Source organism: Triticum urartu, chromosome 3A, assembly GCF_056163025.1.
Source record: "Triticum urartu cultivar PI428250 chromosome 3A, HENAU_Tu73, whole genome shotgun sequence".
Lineage (NCBI taxonomy): Eukaryota > Viridiplantae > Streptophyta > Magnoliopsida > Poales > Poaceae > Triticum > Triticum urartu.
Genome location: NC_141875.1, coordinates 606561870 through 606582032, shown reverse-complemented (window position 1 = coordinate 606582032; position 20163 = coordinate 606561870). Strand labels below are relative to the sequence as shown.

Sequence of the window (20163 nt, the reverse complement as noted above, 5' to 3'; positions counted from 1 at the left end):
GAAGTGTTTTGCTTGTTTTATGCAAGCCCTGCTATGTAATCTCGATGTAAGCTGTTGTGATATGTGGCACTACGAAGAGCAATAAAAAGAAGTTGGTTTCCTTTTGCAATTTTCTTGAACCTGAGCCCAGAGATGGTCGCATGTTTCAAGAACTAGAAGCGTTGTACTTTTGCTGCTTGCGATATCATGATTGACAGGGATTAGAAAAGGTGGTGCAACTAAAGAAGTGTTATTCAATTTTTTCCTCCAAATATTAGATAATCCTGTATCTAACTGCCATGATCACTCTTTCGCAACTAATTAAGAGTCTAAGATCCTCATGTCTAGTCACTATATCTTGTTTCAGGATTAGTGGCAGGGAAGTGTCTAGTCATCTCTCCTCAGGTAGTCATCAGAAAAACAATGGCAGGGAAGCAGGATTAATGGCATGGATAGATAGGTAGAATAAACCTTGAACGCAATACCTGTGTTATACGTGACTAACATTTTTTATCAAGTCCTCATGTACTACCTTATATGTTCATGCATAAGGAATTAGGATTGGATGGAACCCAAGCTTTCCAATATTGTTGCAGATATCTTTTTGGTATAAAGCCCGATGGCCAGTGAGCTAAAAAATGAAAGAATGGGTCATATGCTCTCCTCTTATAGATAGGACAAACAAAGAACAAAAGGCAGTTAGAAACGACATAGTGTCGGCTGTCAAGTTGTTTGCATGACATGGCAGATTGATTTAAATGCAGTAACAACTTAACAATGGCCTTGGGCATAAGTTATTTCCGAGGAACAGTAGACCAGGAAGCATCCTTTCTTGCAACTTACAACCCTTTTTTCTGTTAACCCATAAGATAGAACCACACACCAAAAGTTATAACAGCATCCACCTCCAGGTTAGAAATAGCTTCATCCAGAATGTCAGCCCGTCAAGTAGGAGGGTGGAGATGTCGTAGTTTAACACCTATGGCTTTGATTGCAGATCTGAACCCTAGAGCATCTGAGCATTTGAGAAGGGCATTTTAACTCTTTCTCTTTTCTGGTATGGGCAGCACACAGAGATCAGGCAACAATTTGAGATGGTTGTTCCATGGCTGGTACAGATCATCCCCTTTCCTTATCTTCTCTTTGATATTCTCATTTTCACATTTCTGCTTGTTTGCTGGTTTATTTTCTTTTCAAAAAATTCGGTGGTCAATGGCAGGTTTGGCCTCAATCATGAAGAGTTGAAGACCAATCCTTCCAGTGCAGATTTATTTTTCTTTTTAAGCTTACGGCTGTGTTGATGGATCATATAGAAGGTTCAGTGTGAAGTTTTTAAATTTGTTCAGCACAAGTGTGCATCCATACGCACACATACATAGTTCATAGTGTTTCTTTATTGTGTTATTGTTACCGTTTACTTACCAACCAGTGTTGGTTTACTCTCATAATTGACCCAACACATTACCTTCAATTTGCATATACAACAAAACACTTTTATTAGTCTATGATTCCCTAATATTCAGATTTATTCATCCCCATAAGGATAAGTTAAGTATTGTCCATTGCATCGAGAGGATTCATCAAACCATGACTCTCTGTTTTTGGTTTCGTAGTTTCTGTATCTGACATCCATGAATTGTATTATTTGACATCCACTCACTCAAACTAATTATGTTTGATATATCACTTTATTAATGATTTACTGGATCTTCGATTGTTGGTGTACCTAATTTTTTAATATTGTGATTTTGGCCAATTACCATTCCTGTTTGGTCTATGTTTGATTAAACTCCATTCCCCATATACTTTTGTTTATTTAGGCTGCATACTCTTTTGTTTATTTTGTACATGGACAGGGATGGGGGTTTAAGCTGCAAAATATAAACTCAACAGTGAGTTATCAGTTCGGTTTTCTGTATTTCATTTCATATATGTTTGAGTGCCAATGATGATATGGTTCAGGGAGACAATTTAACCCTTTTCTTTTCTTGATCAAGTTTTTAGGCTTCAATTGGTCTACACAGTTTATTTAAATCACAAACCTGACATTCTTTGGAGTAGCCAACTGTGTATCTCTGAATCGCCAAGTGGCGGTTCATTGTAGAAATCGGCGCAGCAGAGACAAAATATGATAAAGATAGTTTGCTTGCCAGCTCTATGTTGGCAGTGGAGGTGATGTTGGAGAGCAAAGCCCTACAGGCAACATAGGTGGTGCTTTTTATAAGTTAAGCTGAGCTGTTCAAGTCGTTATTCCGTATGTATCTTCCATAAGAACACGGAAAATTAATAATTGATTATGTTGATCCAGGAAATATGATTTTATCTTAGTTGCCTCTGTATATTCCTTGAATATTTAACTAAATATCCACTCTTCCTATTTAACCATCAAAATATTACGATGTTGTGTCCTTTTATTCAACTATACGCATCCACGACAATTCCGACAGCACCATGCATGAGTTACTTTCCTTTTTTTAGTTGCTAATAATCTACTCTGGACCATGCATTTTAAATTCCAATGAATGTCTAACAGAAGATCCTGCCTTTAATTCACAGTAGACATAATCCATTGTCAATCACTTAAATCTGTCCAAACATTAAAAAAAAACTATCACGCTATGAGTCCATTGGTTGGGAACTTGGGATATACTAATTTGCCGTGCACTTTCTTATGCTCCGAAGTCAAATCATACAACAAACTTATACGTTTGTTCACAAAGTCTCTACCAACTTCGATAGCCAGAAAATGTTCCTGGAATTGGTATTCAACGGCTTTGAGATATGCAAGAATCAGGGGGAGTATCTTCCTGAATTACCCCTGTTCAATGCATCATATTATACTCTTTTTCCCTTTATGAGTTTACTTCACAAGTTCTCATTAAGGTTTTTAATGAGGTAATATCAACACAAGATCATATGTCATACTTTCTGTTTTCCCCACCAGTTTTTTTAAGGAAGTATATACGACATATTTATTGTCCTCTAAACTCTACGGATTTTCTCGTATTGAGTTAAAAGAGACAATAATCATTATATGTTGCATCATTTTCTTCTTATTTTCCCACAGGGTTTGAAGGAGTTTTATGCAACATATCAAACACTATACTCATATTTTTCCCACATGGTTTTTGGAGGAGTCTCTTTCAAGATGATGATGATACCTGGACAAACATGGATTAGGGGGAGTGTTAAGATTAATTACAATAGGAATTAAGGGATTAATCCCTGCTTGACAATTGGTGTGCAGTTGCGCTTTGCAACGCACGCATCTCTCTTCTCTAATCGACGCATCTCTGGCAAGCGTTGCGTCTGTTGGGATGATATAAATAGTCCTTGTAACTATCAATCAAAGGAGACAATCATTTGCTTTCACTTGATTACTGACAATTCGCAACGAATAAATTTGAAATCGATTCACTAATAATGAGGTTGTTAATTGATACGTCTCCAACGTATCTATAATTTTTGATTGCTCCATGCTATATTATCTACTGTTTTGGACTATATTGGGCTTTATTTTCCACTTTTATATTATTTTTGGGACTAACCTATTAACCAGAGGCTCAGCCCAGAATTGCTGTTTTTTGCCTATTTCAGTGTTTCGAAGAAACGGAATATCAAACGGAGTCCAAATGGAATGAAACCTTCGGGAACGTGATTTTCTTACTGAACGTGATCCAGGAGACTTGGACCCTACGCCAAGGCATCAGAGAGGCGGTCACGAGGGTGGGGGGCCCCCCTAGGGCGCGCCCCCTGCCTCGTGGGCCCCTCGGAGCTCCACCGACGTACTTCTTCCTCCTATATATACCTACGTACCCCTAAACAAACAGAGAAGGAGCCAAAAACCTAATTCCACCGTCGCAACTTTCTGTATCCACGAGATCCCATCTTGGGGTCTGTTCCGGAGCTCCGCCGGAGAGGGCCGTCATCACGGAGGGCTTCTACATCATCATAGCCTCTCCGATGAAGTGTGAGTAGTTTACCTCAGACCTTCGGGTCCATAGTTAGTAACTAGATGGCTTCTTCTCTCTTTTTGGATCTCAATACAAAGTTCTCACCCTCTCTTGTGGAGATCTATTCGATGTAATCTTCTTTTTGCGGTGTGTTTGTTGAGACCGATGAATTGTGGGTTTATGATCAAGTCTATCTATGAATAATATTTGAATCTTCTCTGAATTCTTTTATGTATGATTAATTATCTTTGCAAGTCTCTTCGAATTATCCGTTTGGTTTGGCCAACTAGATTGATAGTTCTTGCCATGGGAGAAGTGCTTAGCTTTGGGTTCGATCTTGCGGTGTCCTTTCCCAGTGACAGAAGGGGCAGCAAGGCACGTATTGCATCGTTGCCATCGAGGATAACAAGATGGGGTTTATTTCATATTGCATGAATTTATCTCTCTACATCATGTCATCTTGCTTAAAGCGTTACTCTGTTTTTAACTTAATACTCTAGATGCATGCTGGATAGCGGTCGATGAGTGGAGTAATAGTAGTAGATGCAGAATCGTTTCGGTCTACTTGTCACGGACATGATGCCTATATACATGATCATGCCTAGATATTCTCATAACTATACTCAATTCTGTCAATTGCTCAACAGTAATTTGTTCACCCACCGTAGAATACTTATGCTCTTGAGAGAAGCCACTAGTGAAACCTATGGCCCCCAGGTCTATTCTCATCATATCAATCTCCATCACTTTAATCTTGCTTTGCTTTTTTACTTTGCCTTTTACTTTTCACTTTGCATCTTTATACCAAAAATATCAAAAATATTATATCTATCAGATCTCACTCTCGTAAGTGACCGTGAAGGGATTGACAACCCCTAATCGCGTTGGTTGCGTGTAGCTATCGTTTTGTGCAGGTACGAGGGACTTGAGCGTGGCCTCCTACTGGATTGATACATTGGTTCTCAAAAACTGAGGGAAATACTTACGCTACTCTGCTGCATCATCCCTTCCTCTTCGGGAAAAACCAACGCAAGCTCAAGAGGTAGCATTAATTAAGCCTAAATATAATTAGAAGTAGCTATTTTTAATAAGGATGACAATTAATTAATTAGGCAAAAAACATTTTTTTGAAAACTCAAAACAGTTTCAGAAAAACAAGTTTTTAAAAAGCATGAATAATTTTATCAAAACTTACACATTTTTTGAATTTGCAAATTTTTAAACATGAACTTTTTAAAATATGTGAACCCGAAACGATATTTTTTTTAATTTGAGAACAAATACGGAAAATAGGAACTTTTTTGAATTTGTGAATAAAATTTAAAAATGAGATATTTTTTGAATTTGTGAACAAATTTTGAATCATGAACATTTCTTTAATGGGAGAACAAATTTTATAAATGGGATTGTTTGTTTTGAAGTTCCTGAACATTTTTTTAGTTTGTGAACAAATTTTAAAATGCGAAGATTTTTTGACATTCAAACGTTTTAGAATTTCAAACATTTTTTCAAAAGATGCGAACAAAATTTGAAATTGTATACTTTTTTGGAATTTCTGAACAAAATTTATAAATAGGAACATTCTCTAAAAAAGTGAACAAAACTTGAAAAATGCGAACATTTTTAAAATTTCAGAACATTTGTTGAAATATAAAAAATAAATTGTAAAAGATAGAAACATGAAAGGAATGAAAAAAGGAAAGAAAATAAAAAAGAAAAGAGAAAAAACAAAAAAGGGAAGGAGAAGAAAAAATGAAACCTAGTTCAGGAACCTCCTAGAAGGCTCCTAAAACCGAAAAAAAACCGGCCGGCTAGAGACACACCATAGAAGGTTCCAAAAATGGGATCGCTGAAACGCTAAACAGACCGGCCCACGCCTCGAACGCTGGGTCGATCATCCAAACAAAATCCAGAGACAACCATCTGCAACAGATATGCAAATTTATTTGGTTTTCAACCTCATCCACAAACACATTACCCTTTCCCTTGCTTAAAACAACCACTTATGAATGGGACACCAAACTTAACTGCAATTCACAACCCCAATTGTTCAATGGCACCATCATGGATCAGTTAGAGATAGTTTTACAGACTGATGCCTTCTACATGTTGTGGCCCTTTAGCAACTACCACACGCAGGAGCAAACTTTAACTGAATTTACATGTACTGAACACCCAAAGTTAACTGAATACCACACAAGTCAGCTACATTATATAAACCGGTACAAGCACGAGTAGTTCCATGTTATCATCAAGCAGCTCACATAAGGCTCGTAGTGTCATCACATGGGATTATACACAAATAAATATACTAAGCGCAGAGTGATGACAAGGTGAGCTACCAATAAAAACAATCCTGGAAGAATGCCTGGCCAAGCAATGCACCCGTTCCAAATAAAACAGCTCCCAACATACCAAACATGCTCCTGAGAAAAGTAATTGGCCATGCACATTGAGCATGGTTTCCAAGGAAACAATTTACACCAATGTTGAACTTTACTGTTTGTGGTAAAACCAACTGTAGCATGTACAAACAGAGACACAATTTCTGTTAAAACCAACTATATCGTGTACAAACAAAGACGCTAATGAGTTCGCTAAGATTTTTCTGTACATTTACCAACCGCTACTACTAGCGGCAGTTCAACTTCAGATGACTTAGTAGCCTCCATCATACAATGCCCTTTGCAAATTACACAGTAACCTTGGATAATCTTTCATGACCATCTGAACAAAAAACTGGAGATCACGCCTTGACTAATGCTTCGAGTTGTTCCAGATGAGCCTGAGAAGTCCTCTTACATCGTATTCATAGAAGACACTTTCTTGATATGTACATGTAGATCTATACAATCTGCGATTATTATCAAAACCCTAAAATGTATTGAAGTACTAAAATGTGAATGTTCATGTGCAACAATGTGCGTTTTCATGTTCAACTCTAAGATCATCAGACCTAGGGAAAAAAGTTTTTCCCTACTATCCATTACAACTTCATTTTTTTTCTCATGTATATATTTGAAAAATCCTATCCTTCTATTGTAAACATAGACGGGCGCGGCGACGCGCGCCAGCAAAGATCTAGTTATTTTTTGAAAAGGGAATTACCCCGGCCTTTGCATCACATTATGCACACATCATTTTATTAAACGTAGATAAAGTTACTCAAACTAATGAGGGCACAGATTCATCCCACCCCTCGTTTCAAGAATCGAGCGAGATAAAATAAATAATATTCATACTAAACTTCTATATTTCCTTAATTATAATTCGTTGACAACCAATGATCTTACTAGTATATTTCTTCTTTTTTCTTAGTTAGCATATATATCCACCTAACAACATTAACACATATTAGGATATGGTGTTTATGTAGTAAATTTCTAATGTTTATTATTGAGAATTGAAAATACTTTTTACTAAAATTGTATTTATAGCAAACCTTATGTTTTTTTCTTAAATAAAAACAATATGGTGTGTCTTTGTGGATTAATATACTACATTTCCATTATGTAAATATAGGGGTTGTTGATATCCTTAAATATCTTAGTTGCAGACTCAGATGCATATTTGTCTAACAAAAACATCTTTAAATACTTTTCTAGTGTATTGTTACGTAAGAAAATTAGAATTATAGACTATATAAGGTGTTTGCATTGGTTTTGACACCAGGCAAGTAGCAAGGTTGCTTTACCCTATTTTGAGAAGCCTATGAGTGGCCTGACATCGACACATGTCCTTCTAGAATGGGGGGACTGGTATAGCGACTCTATTGTCTTTTTCTCGAATATGCGACTCTATCGTCTTGTTCCCTCCTTAGAGGCGTCGTCTCATGATCTTGGTAACTCCAGCTGGTAGTCGGGGTGTTGACCGAGGACCACGTCGATGGTGTTGCTTTCGATCGGCATGGTGTGGCAGGGACGGTCGCCTGGCTCAATATTTTTCTTTCTTGGCGGCTGGTTTCTAGGTCTCATTCGTGCTCTGGTGAGCACATCGTCATCCGACGGTTGGCACCCTTCTAGCTAGGGCAAGAGAGCGGGGGTCTCTTCGGCGATGGGCAAATGGTTCCACAAGGAAGTCTGCCTTTGTGTGAAGCTAACAATGGGTTCGTTCTTCTGGTGTGTTGTCTATCATTGCCCTCAAGTATGCTTATGTCCTCTTGTCTAATAAAACAGGGACTTGGGGCTAGCTCCATATTTCTCCTTGTCCTAACGCCTGCACACACATGTTGTGCAATCGAGAATTCTACTGGGAGGTGAATTTGTTTACTCCAAGGTCGACGTACACAAGGTCGTGAAAGACATGAATGTCGAGCCAAGTTGCACCCATGAGCAAATTGTGTTGCTGCTTGAGGACGCAAAAGAGGTGCACCATGACAACATTGAGGGAAGCACCTCATCGTAGAGTTCATGTAGGATGGTATGTGCTTCGAACACCTCCAGGAGCGCCCATGAGATGTAAATGCCGGCGAACCACTAAACTAAGGTTGCACCAGCTCAATGAGATTAGAACATCAACTAAATGACTCGATTTCCCTTAAAGAATTAAACCAGGTCGCTCGAATCCTCACCGAAAATTTCGGCAGCATAACGCGTCGCAACATACACAATGGCGCTACAAAATTGCTCCGCACGACCATCCCTTCTACATTTTTTTGCGTGTTTCACATGGAACAAAGGACCACCGCCGACTTCCATCTACAATTCTACATGCACAACGAGTCAACGACCCTATAATAAGATACAGTAATTTTGTTTTCGCCAATCCGGGCGTTGGCAAACCAAAATATTGCCACAATATAAGATCAAAACAAATGATCCCATCAACTGTAGCGCACAACCAAAAATTGGCAAATTCGATGACTACACTAAAACATCACATTTGTTCTCATCAAACACCGAGATTTCCTATATATTCTAACACAAAGAAAAGAACTGGACATTCGCTAATAAGTTGATCTCATGATACATCACCTCCTATTATAAAAGAATGAACTGAACAGTTGGTAATAATGTTTTATTTCTTTATTACCCAGGAAGCAAAACCTAAGATCAAGTGGGAACATTACATAAATAGCAAGTAAAACGGGCCCAAAAGATGTGTATGTATATTCCCTCTCTTATGGAAGTCTCTACTTTAGAGTCGACTGGATAGAGTTTTCAGCCAAACAACAACAGCAATAGTATAGCATCAGAGAAAAGTTCAGTGTAAAGTCAAACAGCTGCACTAGTATAGCATCAGCAACACTAGCAGCAGCAGTGACATACAGCAGCAGAAGGAGTAACTTATAGCAGTAGGAAACACACCTAACTATAACGTCAACAACAGAGTATAGCATCAACAACAATAGTTCGACGGCAGAAGCGGTAGTCTTAAAACAAATTCAGATATTGCTTAGGTCACTTATAGCAGTAGCAGCAGGAAACACACATAACTATACAGTTCCTTATCTACTTACTGTGATCGAAAACTTGTTTACTATTAAAACAAATACTAGTTACACTGAAATACATAGTATAAGTCGCCAATAAACATCAAAAAAAGTACATCTCTGGCAAATTGCTTTAGCTATTTCTGTAAACCGGTTAATAGGTTCCCCATTAGTGGATCCCCCTTACAATAAATGTATAGGTAAACAAACATGTAATCTATCCTCAACAGGAACATACCTCAATCCATATCCCGCTAGGTAGCTAGCCGTTATCTGACGAATTCATCTCTGCCTGGCTGCATGTCCCCTAATTAACTACGGAGTAGAACCATGTATTACATCACAAGGAAGAAAACTCATCAGTTTGAGTAGTGCCATATATCCCAAGATTTTTGTCTTTGAAGAGTGAATGTTAGATCGAGAAAAAGGGTGCACTCTTACCGCGAGATGGCAAATCAAACCCACAAGCTCTGCTGACCACGACATGACATGGGTGATCAGTGTTGCTGCAGGCAAGGTGCATCATCAGAGCGGCATGGAACAACTTTGGGTCTCCATGTATGCATGCGTTGTAGATGAGGCAAGGTGAGGAGCAGATGGAGAGGAAGGGGAACGCGGGGAGGAGGGACTGGATTGAGATAAATAGAGAGAGAGGAGGGCAGGCGAGAAACGTGCGGAGACGTTGGATGGGAGGTGGATCCGCGTGACGTGATGGGGAGGCCGATGGATGGCAGGCGGCAGGAACGAGAGGGAGGGAGTAATAGAGCGCCTGGTTTCGAGGAAGAGAATAAGACTCCAGAAGATGACCACCTTCCAGATTGCATTTGCCGAGGCACATAAAGGAACTCCTTGGAAGAAAGCTCGGTTAGGCCATGCAAACAATATCCCATTTTGTAGGGCAGTGCCCTCCAGCAACTTCAGAGCCCTTCCAAAGGAAGGCCCTGCAAATCTTGCCGATTTTCTTGAACACAAGAGAATCAGGTTGCAGATTGCAATGCAGGTTAGGACAGACTGGACCAACACAAGATGACCACTCTGCGTTAACATTGCAGACTGCCACGATGCAAGACACGACCTTATGATGTCCAATAATAATCTTTGAAGGTCCTCTTTACTTTCCCTTTTGCAGTTCAGTGAGTGAGCCTACGGCCGAGCATATTGCAACAGAATGTGGCTAGATAATCATCACATAGGATGGGGGAGCTTGAACTTTTGGATAAATTACAACTCAGTCCAGAAGCCCCTTTAAGGATTTCCAACAAAGAGTTCACGACCTGAACATCCACTGGGGAAGCCCACACAAAAAGGATCACATGGAAACATGGTGAAAAGACCACAAAAATCTGCCTTAGAGATCACCTAGTCAATTTAGAGATGTGTGTTTAAGCTGCGAGGCTTGTTGCTGCAATTCAACGAAACTTTGTCGCTGCTTCATCTACGAAATTTAAAGAACTGACCACATGGTGTAGGATAGGGCATTTCAAGCAAATGGCTTATCCACTGCAACAACTGTCCTTTGTCAACAATATAGACAATGGCACCAGTTGAGATTATACGAGTGAATGCATTTTCTTTTCTCAGCAATCAAACAAGGAAATCCACAACTCTCCATCTACAATGGCACCAGTTGATACATATGGACATGCTCAAAGTCAGAATGCAAATAGACATTCAGGTTCAATTAATAGCCAACCAGCCAACATCTCTCTTTTGTTTACTTATTAAGTCGACCACACAATACAATATAATCCAAACTTTAGCACGACAAGACCAACACCGACCCTCAACGAAAAATAAACAGAGAAATATGATCCTCCTTTTTTGGAGCAGAGCATTTCCTTCCTCAGATATGCAAACAAGGCAGGCGCCCTTCCTTCCTTCTGCACAGAAAAATGCAAAATCGGGGTCTGATACATCATATAATAATACATACACCCGGCAGTAGAAATCTCTCTGCATACGCAGAAAGAAAGAAAGAATCTGCATCCAACCTTTGCATCGTCAAAACTAATTAAGCTCAGCTTTTTGTGATCAAGCAACAACACTCAGGGAAATCCAAGAAAACAGCCCCCAAACTGACGGTGGCATTGGCACTAGCTAGCATGTACAAACACACAGTACAATGTTCAATAGACAGCGAACTAAACTGCTCGCAGAAGCAGGCGCAGCCCAGGCCCCAGGCAGTGTGCTCAAATTGGCTTCAACGATGGGGCTTTGGCACAGCGAGCACTGACCTCCAGCTAGAACAAGGCACTCACGGCTCAAGCCGTGTGCGCCCCAGCAAGCAGGCGCGAGGCTTAATCAGGCTTGATCTGGGCCTGTTGGAAGTACATAATTGTGAGCAACCATGTCTGTTGAGCTAGTAGTATCTTTAGAGTTTTCCTAAGCACATGTACTTTCACCAACAGTAGCGACTTCTAAGTCACAATCATGTGAACTGATGATGAAGAAACAATGGTGTGAAGTTTGAATAGCTCAAGAAACGTACATGATTTAGGAGTCCAATGCTAGCAACTTTGACCCCTTACCCCTTTCATCTCAGCTTCACATATGCCATTTATTTAAAATTGGGCTATTTAACTGCTTTCTTCTCCCAGTTCAGTCCATACTGCAGAAGCATAAAAGTTGGTTATTCTGTTATAACTGATATAAAGATATCTCTCCAGCGCATTCTTATGTTCAAAGTTGACCCACCCATAATAACTTATATCCACCCGACATATCATATAAGATATCTTCTTCTGCTGCAGCGCCCTGCTTGAGGCGCTTGGCAAGACCACAGCCTGTAGGAGAAAATGACCGTCGTCATGCTTTTCCGTCATGTCCGGTAAGTTCCACGGATGTATACTCCCTGAGGAATGCAATGTGGGTGGAAATAAAACAAACAAAAAATGATCAGTCTACTGCACAAGCAATGTAATGCATTAGAGGAATGCAGGAAAGATTAGAGTAGAGTGGCTCTTATTAAAGTAGCTTAGCTAGCATACAGCTGTCTGCATTTTACTTCAGCTGTCCTACTTATGATGTGATTCGGCTCCAAGAAAGAAAGTGGCCGTGTAGTCAAAATTAAATGCGACTACTAAAAGGAAGAAGAGAGACCAACAACAGCGAAAGACCTCTCTATACATGTACTACACAAAGCACATAGATCACTGCTGCCTTGGTTCTGACCCAAGAACTGTTCAGTCACTCACTACTTGGGCAATACAACACAACTAGAGATGCCCAACAAGTCTTCCATCCTACACTGTTTTTGGTTCACCATTAACTATCTACAAAACTCGAGCTTCCAGGTTGAGACTCCAATCAACGCCCATGAAAAACAGCACAGACCCATTCGATTTGTGGACCAACATAACACAGGCCAAAGTAGACCAACGTCCAAATCCTTCATACTACTACTCCTACTGACGAATCAAAACAATTAAACACTACAGACGGCCCTGCTGGTCTTAAGTCGTGGCATCATTGAGACTTACTTCCAGGTATACAAAACTTCATACTGGGCGAACCACGGCTACTTTCTTAGTCCTTGAGTTGTTGATCTACAAAGGAAAGCAACATCAGATAGCTGCCAACACTACATGATGTTTGACTGGAATACATAGTAGACAAGTCAGAGTGAGTACTTACAGTTCCACCACCAGTTAGCCAAGCTTCACATGTAAATAGTTGAGCAGCAAGTAAATCCTCGACATTGATCACCATCTTGATTCACTGTTCAATGATCAGAACAAAATCGATTTTACTTGTATTCAGTAGTGATTGGCACATAAAAATAGAAAATGAACTGATGGAAACTGAAAACTGTGTGTCTCTATTATATTCCGTACAGGAGACTAGAAACTTTGAACAGTGACTGAAAACTGTAATAGCTCAAAAAATGGAAGTAAGTAATCTTCTCATAGCTCAGAACTGAAAAAAATAATGAATAGGACGTCACTGGATGCACCTACTTACCGCAGCAATTCAAGTCTGAGCAACGCCACGAGGGGACAGGCTTCAGAATTACCACCTAGCTCCAGGCTGCAATTCTGCTAGGCAATTTGTCATTTTGCTTCTTCTTGCAGTACTACACAGTGTATGGCTTGGAGGCATATTGGGCGAACCGCAGCTACTTGTTTCTCGTTGTCCACGAGTGGTTCATCTACAAAACAAAGCAGCATCATGACTAAGACTAGCTACCAACAGTTGCTGAAACACATAACAGATCAGTCTCAGAGCGAGGAACTTGCAGCGCAATCACTTATTAGGCAAGTTCATATTGAGCAGCAAGTGAATCCCTCACATTAATCAACATCCTGATTCACTAACTGTTGACTGATCGAACAAATTGCTTTACTTGTATTGGGTAGTCCTGGGAACATAGAAAAAGAGATCACACAATTGATTCAACACTATGTCTCTGTTCAACACAGGAGACTAGAAAGATGGGACACTAAAAACTGTTATAGCTACAATATAGGAAATAAGTAATCTTCTCATAGCTCAAAACTGAAAAACGATGAATAGCTTGCAATAACGCATCTTAGTGAAACCAAGTAAGAGAAATAAAAGTTGAGTTGCATTGTGGCTTTTGATGGATGTGCGGTCTGCATCAGAAACTACGCCCGGACCACCGAACCATGGAATTTCATCCGAGGTTAAAATCCTACAGAGGAAAAAACACGCACGCACACATGGCTAGCCCTGAGCTGCTGTAGTTTAAGTGTTTAACTAGCAGCAGAGCAAACACCTGGCCTGTGTAGCAGCCAATGAAATTTTCTGGTACCATCAGTTGCTGTGTGCCTTTCATGTTCGCCAGTTAAGTTAGTTGCCCAGCAGCAGAATAGCAAGTATATATACCCTATTTTCTTCCTCATCATGTATATAATATAGGTCAGATCATTCAGTGCATAGTTGTTGTACACTCCCTCCGTCCCAAAATAAGTGTCTCAAACTTAGTACAACTTTGCACTAAAGGTAGTACAAAGTTGAGACACTTATTTTGGGACGGAGGGGTACAAAACAAGTACTCCCTCCATTCAGAAATAACTGACGTGGTTTTAGTTCCAGTTTGAACTAAAACCACACTACTTGCTTCCCAACAGAGGCAATACACTGTGGTTCAGGAATTTGAATCATTTAAATTACTAGAGCGCTACATATCAAAACAGAGGAGCCCCAAGCTTATCTAAAAGAACAACTCTGAACCATCATCCCATCATAGACACAAGAACATATATCTTTAATTCTTTTCATGGTTTTGCCTCGGTGGTTCTACCCACTCAGATAGAAAAGACACGATTTTTTGAACCCCAAATCAATAGGTTATGTGGAAGCATGCATGTGCAGAAAAATATACTCCCTCCATTCCAAAATAAGTGTAGATATAGAAGATAAAATCACATGTACAAACATAGCTGCTCTGCCAAATAGGCTTGGTAGTAAACAACCATAGGTTTAGAGATGCAAATATACAAGCTACATACTACTAACATGGTTTAGAGATGCAAACATAACTGTGCTTTCAAGAACAGTTATGCAAAAATAATCACTCATGTTCCACAAAAATGCCAAGAGAAGTGGACTTCTTTTTTATTTCTCTTTATAGTGCCCACATATAATAATACATAGCGTACATTACTCTCGGACATGGTTTGCATAAAACATGTCAACAAATAGCTCTACATCCAGAAGACTACAGGAGAAACTGTCTCGAGATGCTTAGAGACTACATAGGAGTTAGTGTGGTGGCGCGTGGTTTGCAGTTGTCCCCTACGATCATACTTAAGACCAAACATGCTCAAGTGGAGCACACAGCCGTCACGGTCACCGAAGGCGCACTTAAACTCCACTCCCTCGCGTAGCACAGACTCCACAAGGCAAAAGCTGCCGTCGCCCATGTAGGCGAGACTGGGCCTCGCAAATGCCAGCCGCCTCTCCGGGTCCTTGTGGAACAGCTTCTCCCTGGTCACCTTCCACTCGGGCTCCACCGCACTTGTGCTGCTGCGGGAGGCGACTTCACAGGAGCAGATGTACCCGTCCTTGTGAAGCCCGACCCATGCGTCTAGCCCGTCGTCGTAGTGTGCTTGCCCTTGGAATGGTAGAGCCCAATCCCCATGCAACCTCCACTTGGAAGTCCTGGTGTCGAAGGAGAAGGTGCCCTTTGGAAGATGATGATAGCGTATGTCGTGTGCGGACATGAATATGGTGTGCCCGTCCGGGTGCAGCGCGTAGGAGGTGATCACGTCATCCATGGCGAATGGTGGCGGCGAGGGCACGCTTTTCCAGGACCACCTCATGGTTGGGCTCGGCCACGGCTCGTCCTTGTCCATTGGCGCCCACGACATGGCCTCGAAAGAGTGCTGCTCGTGGACATGGCGATGTGTCAACGCGTACATCATGCCGCCGGCGGCCACGGTGAAGGTGGTCCTGTCAATGAGTCGAACCGGTGGGCAGGGGCCCATGGTGAGCCCGGCCGTCTCGGTGTCGAACACGAGGGTGGGAGTGTGCGGGCAGCATGGGTTGGTGGTGATGAAGATGTCACTGCCCATGGTGGCGAAGTCCATGTGAAGACGTTTTACCGGTGCGACCAACCGGAGAGCAGCAGGGTCGGGGAACCCATGGTGCAGGTCGGTGGTGGTGTCCTGCAAGGCGTCGACGTCTATCTTGCGGATGCTGAAGCCCTTATGCCAATCATCCAGCACCAGGTAGAGGTGCTTCTTTGGCACACCACGCGGCCTTTTGCCAGTGCGGGCGACGTCGAGGTGCGAGTGCTGACGCTTAGACATGTTTTCTCCAATCGATCTTCCGGCTCTAACTGGATCTAAAGATTGATTTTTTTGATTCTGATGATGATTACGAGGTTGCCAGTACAGGAGAAGAAATCTATAGACAAACGGAAGTGCAAGGAGATGGCAATGGGAATCCAGATCTAACCTGGCGATAAAATGAGAGGTTTTCGAATCCCTCATATTTATGAAGTGAGAGGCTCAGCCGACTCCCAGCTGGGCTCGGATTGCAGACCCCGAGACGGAGCAGAACCACCATGACGAACTCCCTAGAAGAGAGCCAGGGGGGAACTAGGGTTGGGGGAGGGGAGCCGAATCAGGAGTTAAACCGGGATTGAAAAGGAAAAAGGGGTCACCGCCGTGGTCGCTGGAGGAGTCGCCGCCGCGCTCGTGCTCCACTCCCGTGGAAAATCTGCAGTTGTCGGACCGCCCGTGTGGCTAGAAGGCAGTGGAGACGCGCCGCCCCTCTCGTGGTCGCCGAGATCGTGGCCGCGCCGCCCCTCCCGTGGTCGACGAGATCTTGGTGTGGCCGGCGGCGCTCCGCCCCTCCTCTGCCCCCTCCATTTTTTTTGGAGCCTTGCCTCCACGAATTCTGCGCGCGGCAGTGCGGCTCGGCCCATTCCGAGGGACAGCTTAGGCGCACACATGGTCCCGTTCTGGGATTGAGCCTGTTTTTTTGTTTTCTTTTGACAGATTAAAATAAATTCGCTCAAAAAACTTCTCTAAAAAAAGTACATAGTAAAAGATATTCATGAATTTCACCCAAAAAAGATATTCATAAATTTTGTCGAAGCTTCACGGATTGAAAATGTTCATGCATTTTCAATAGCTTCCATGAATTTCCAAAAAATACTCTAAATTTTAAATAAACTCAAGAAATTCTAAAAATAGTAATCATAAAAAACTTCACTGAGTTGTTAAAAAATGTGTACACAATTTTTTTTAAAGTACTTGTTTTTATTTTATATTAAAAAATTCTCACGAATTTTTAAAACAATACATGTTAGTTCTTATGCCTGTCCCCCGCTATTCCTTGCTCTATGTATGGATTTTTTTATTAAAACACAGTACAAACACATACGCGGGTCTTGAGATTGACGAAATCAGCACAAACGCCTCACCATCAAGGGAAATGTGGTTTGATCCCTGTTAGGATAGGGGTACAATCACCCTCCTAATCATTCAACTACATATTGATTCTTGTAGGGAATAATATTTTGCTGTGATATTCTAAGCATTTCTATCATGGAATTTCTATTCTTCGCTCCTAGCAAAGAATACTATACTAGTCTTCTCGTGCAAACCACATACCAGTTGTTGTGTTTGCCGGCCCAGTTATGCTTCGTCCCATCCCACATCTTGTTGTCGATTTTCACGCTACAACGGTTTTACTGTGTTTCTTCAAACTAGTAAAGTGTAGTTGCAATGCACGTTGATATTAGACAATATATGACATTAGGTAGGATAGTTGATATTAGGCAGTATATTAATTGCATGTAAATATTATGTAGGATATTATTTGCATATTAATTATGTGACTAGTGTCGATATTGATATTTGATATGATATTAATTGCATGCTAGACATGTTGAGCCCTCGCCGGGGCAGTCTAGGTCATTAGATTGACCTGGTTTGATGGTCAAGATTAGTTGCATCTGCCTCTATAGGTATGTTTATATTGATATAAATATAGAACATAGTGATATTTTTTGAGGTGCAACGGCTGGCATGTTGTCATGAAAGTGGTCTGAAAAATATGAAACTTGGCATATTGTCATGACATGGTATCAATGGGTTGCAGTTAAATTTTCAAAAAAAAATTTAAAAAAGTTGTGATGTAAACTGCTTAGAAATCGGAGCATCCCAAGGAAAAGAATTGTAGTTTCGAGAGGGAACGTGCAAGGTGTGAGGAAACCAAGCTGGGCGAATTCACAAGGTTAGTGGCAATCAACTTGGTTGGGCACCGAGTCTAACAAGTTTGTGCCACTTGGTCTCACATCTGATCCACCCCTGACCTACAGTCAAACAAGAAAACAAGTCGCTACCAATTTTTATCCTGTTTACCTATTTTGATAAATTTTGTTTACTTCAAATCTAAGTTTCTTAACCTCCAATCTGGGAGGCCCCTTTGTGGCTCTGGGGCTGGTGTCGACGCTAACTCATGTGCAATGTACTTGTTGTAGGGATGACACGGTGCTCTGGCGGGGTAGGTTGTGTGAGGAGGACCGAGGTTTGGCTCCAAGCCCCAGCTGCCCCGCGCGGCTGATCCCCCCCCCCCCCCCCCCCTCGCATATGCCATCCTCGCGTGTCGATCTGACCGCACCGCCTGTATCTGCTGATCCGTGGTAATAAATGATTCAGGTGGGGGAGGCCTCCCCCCCCCCCCCCCCCGGTGAAATTTCAAAATAAAAACTAGAGCAACATCTTAGGTTTTGGTGGTGTTTCCTTCATCTTGATCTCCTTCCTAAGACCCTCGAGTTATTTTGCCTACGGGTATGCTTGTCAAGCTGGTGCGTCCAATGTCGATTGAATACGGCAGTAGAAGCCTACCACAAAATGCTATAGCACAAGATGGATGATAGACTAGATAGAATAAATCCCAGACTTAAGACATCCAAAGAAGAAAGCTTCAAGAGCACACCATCTCGTGGGACTGGACATCTCTTATCAACGAGACATTGGGTTCATCAGCTTGCCGTCATAACTTGAAAATAACACCGCATGATTTTTGTATCCGAACGGGACAACGACCACAACCAAACCTAGAACAAAGACGTCAAACCTACGCTATACTATGGTGATTATTTGAGGCTTCTCCTACATGGCGATGCCGAAGAAGACATGGGAGGTAGCGGGCAGGCGTGGCCGTGTGGGTGTATGGCACTACAAGAAAAAAAAGCCATATACCTAATACACTCAGCTTGTGCAGATTTAAACTCAGTTTATGTATAAGCTGAGTAAAACTCCCGGCTTATAGGACATGGTTTATAGTAAACCGGTTTATACGGTATAAGCCGAGAGCCATGACAAAAAAACATGGCTTATGTATAACCAAGTGTTTCCATAAGGCTCTCGATTTAATAAAGTAACATGACGACAGCCGGGTGTTAAGGGCCATTTGCCACCGTCTGTATAAGCCGAGTGCTACCGTATGTTGCAGGGTTTATACATAAGCCGAGGGTGGCCGTGAGTTGCATAGTTTATACATAAGTGTTTGACACGAAAAATAATAACAAACAACGATGGTTATTGTGTTATTATCTTTCTACGCGCCAGAGGAAATAAATATGCGGGCGTGCCAGTGTATTAAATACACAAAGAAAACATAAGGAAATTTGTACTTTATTAATCTCTTATCGGAGAAACAAATTACATGATCCCTTTACATAAGCGCTCCATGGCCTGCTAGCACGGCCGATATGGCTTGGGCGATTGTGAAGTTCTGGTTCACGGGGCCTCGGAAGGCTCCCGATTAATTACGTCCGCGAGTCGAAGTCGCGGACCACCTCCGATTAAGCTGCTACAATGGTCGTCGTCTTCAAGTCTTGTCTTCTCCAAGTGCTCGGCATAGGCGATGGTGATGATGTTGTGGAATAGAGTGGTGGAGCGGTATGCCCGTCGCTCCGGAGATGTTTGGCCATATCCCTCCGGCTTGTCGATGTCCGATGATGGAGATGTCTGGCCTCCTCAGCTCAGACAGATGGGCGGCCTTCGCCTCGTCGGTGCCCGGCCTGGTGGTGTCCGCCTCGTCGGTGTCGGACCTGGTGGCTTGCCTTCGCCTCGTCGGTGCCCGGCAAGATGTGGGTAACCTCATCGGAAGAAGACATGTCGGTTAAGTGGCTTCGCCTCGTCGGAGCTTGGACGATGTTGGGAAAGGGTGTTGATGTAGAAGTCGGAGTAGACTTGTGTGTCGCCACGTAGTGGCGTCACTTGAATATGACAACAATACGAGCTCGTCGATGTAGACCTAGGGGCGTCGCAGTTATGGGGACGACCTCCGCTCAATGCAGACGGTTGGTGTAGAAGA

General features: G+C 41.9%; 1 protein-coding gene across 10 annotated transcripts; it reads right to left on the bottom strand.

Annotated features, from left to right (window-relative positions):
* Positions 1 to 11021: 11021 nt before the first annotated feature.
* LOC125545429 (uncharacterized) lies at positions 11022 to 16779 on the bottom strand. 10 transcript variants are annotated; one of them, XR_007300025.2, is made up of 9 exons: positions 16493 to 16766; positions 16285 to 16405; positions 13652 to 13720; positions 13324 to 13510; positions 12997 to 13080; positions 12843 to 12908; positions 12058 to 12214; positions 11852 to 11971; positions 11022 to 11681 (listed from the first exon to the last, which is right to left on the bottom strand). XR_007300025.2 is itself a non-coding variant. In XM_048709357.2 (3 exons), the coding sequence occupies exon 3, from the start codon at positions 16134 to 16136 to the stop codon at positions 15030 to 15032; it is 1107 nt and encodes a 368-aa protein (XP_048565314.1). In that variant the 5' UTR covers positions 16137 to 16171; positions 16285 to 16405; positions 16493 to 16778; the 3' UTR covers positions 13727 to 15029. The 10 variants fall into 10 exon arrangements, 2 of the variants coding, with proteins under 2 accessions (XP_048565314.1, XP_048565315.1); XR_007300024.2 differs by lacking the exon at positions 13652 to 13720 and having other exon boundaries at positions 16493 to 16765; XR_015598660.1 differs by lacking the exon at positions 13652 to 13720 and having other exon boundaries at positions 16285 to 16765.
* Positions 16780 to 20163: the final 3384 nt, after the last annotated feature.

Coding starts and splice junctions, on each gene's coding strand:
- LOC125545429 (XM_048709358.2), bottom strand. CDS start 16,136: ATGTCTAAGCGTCAGCACTCGCACCTCGACGTCGCCCGCACTGGCAAA.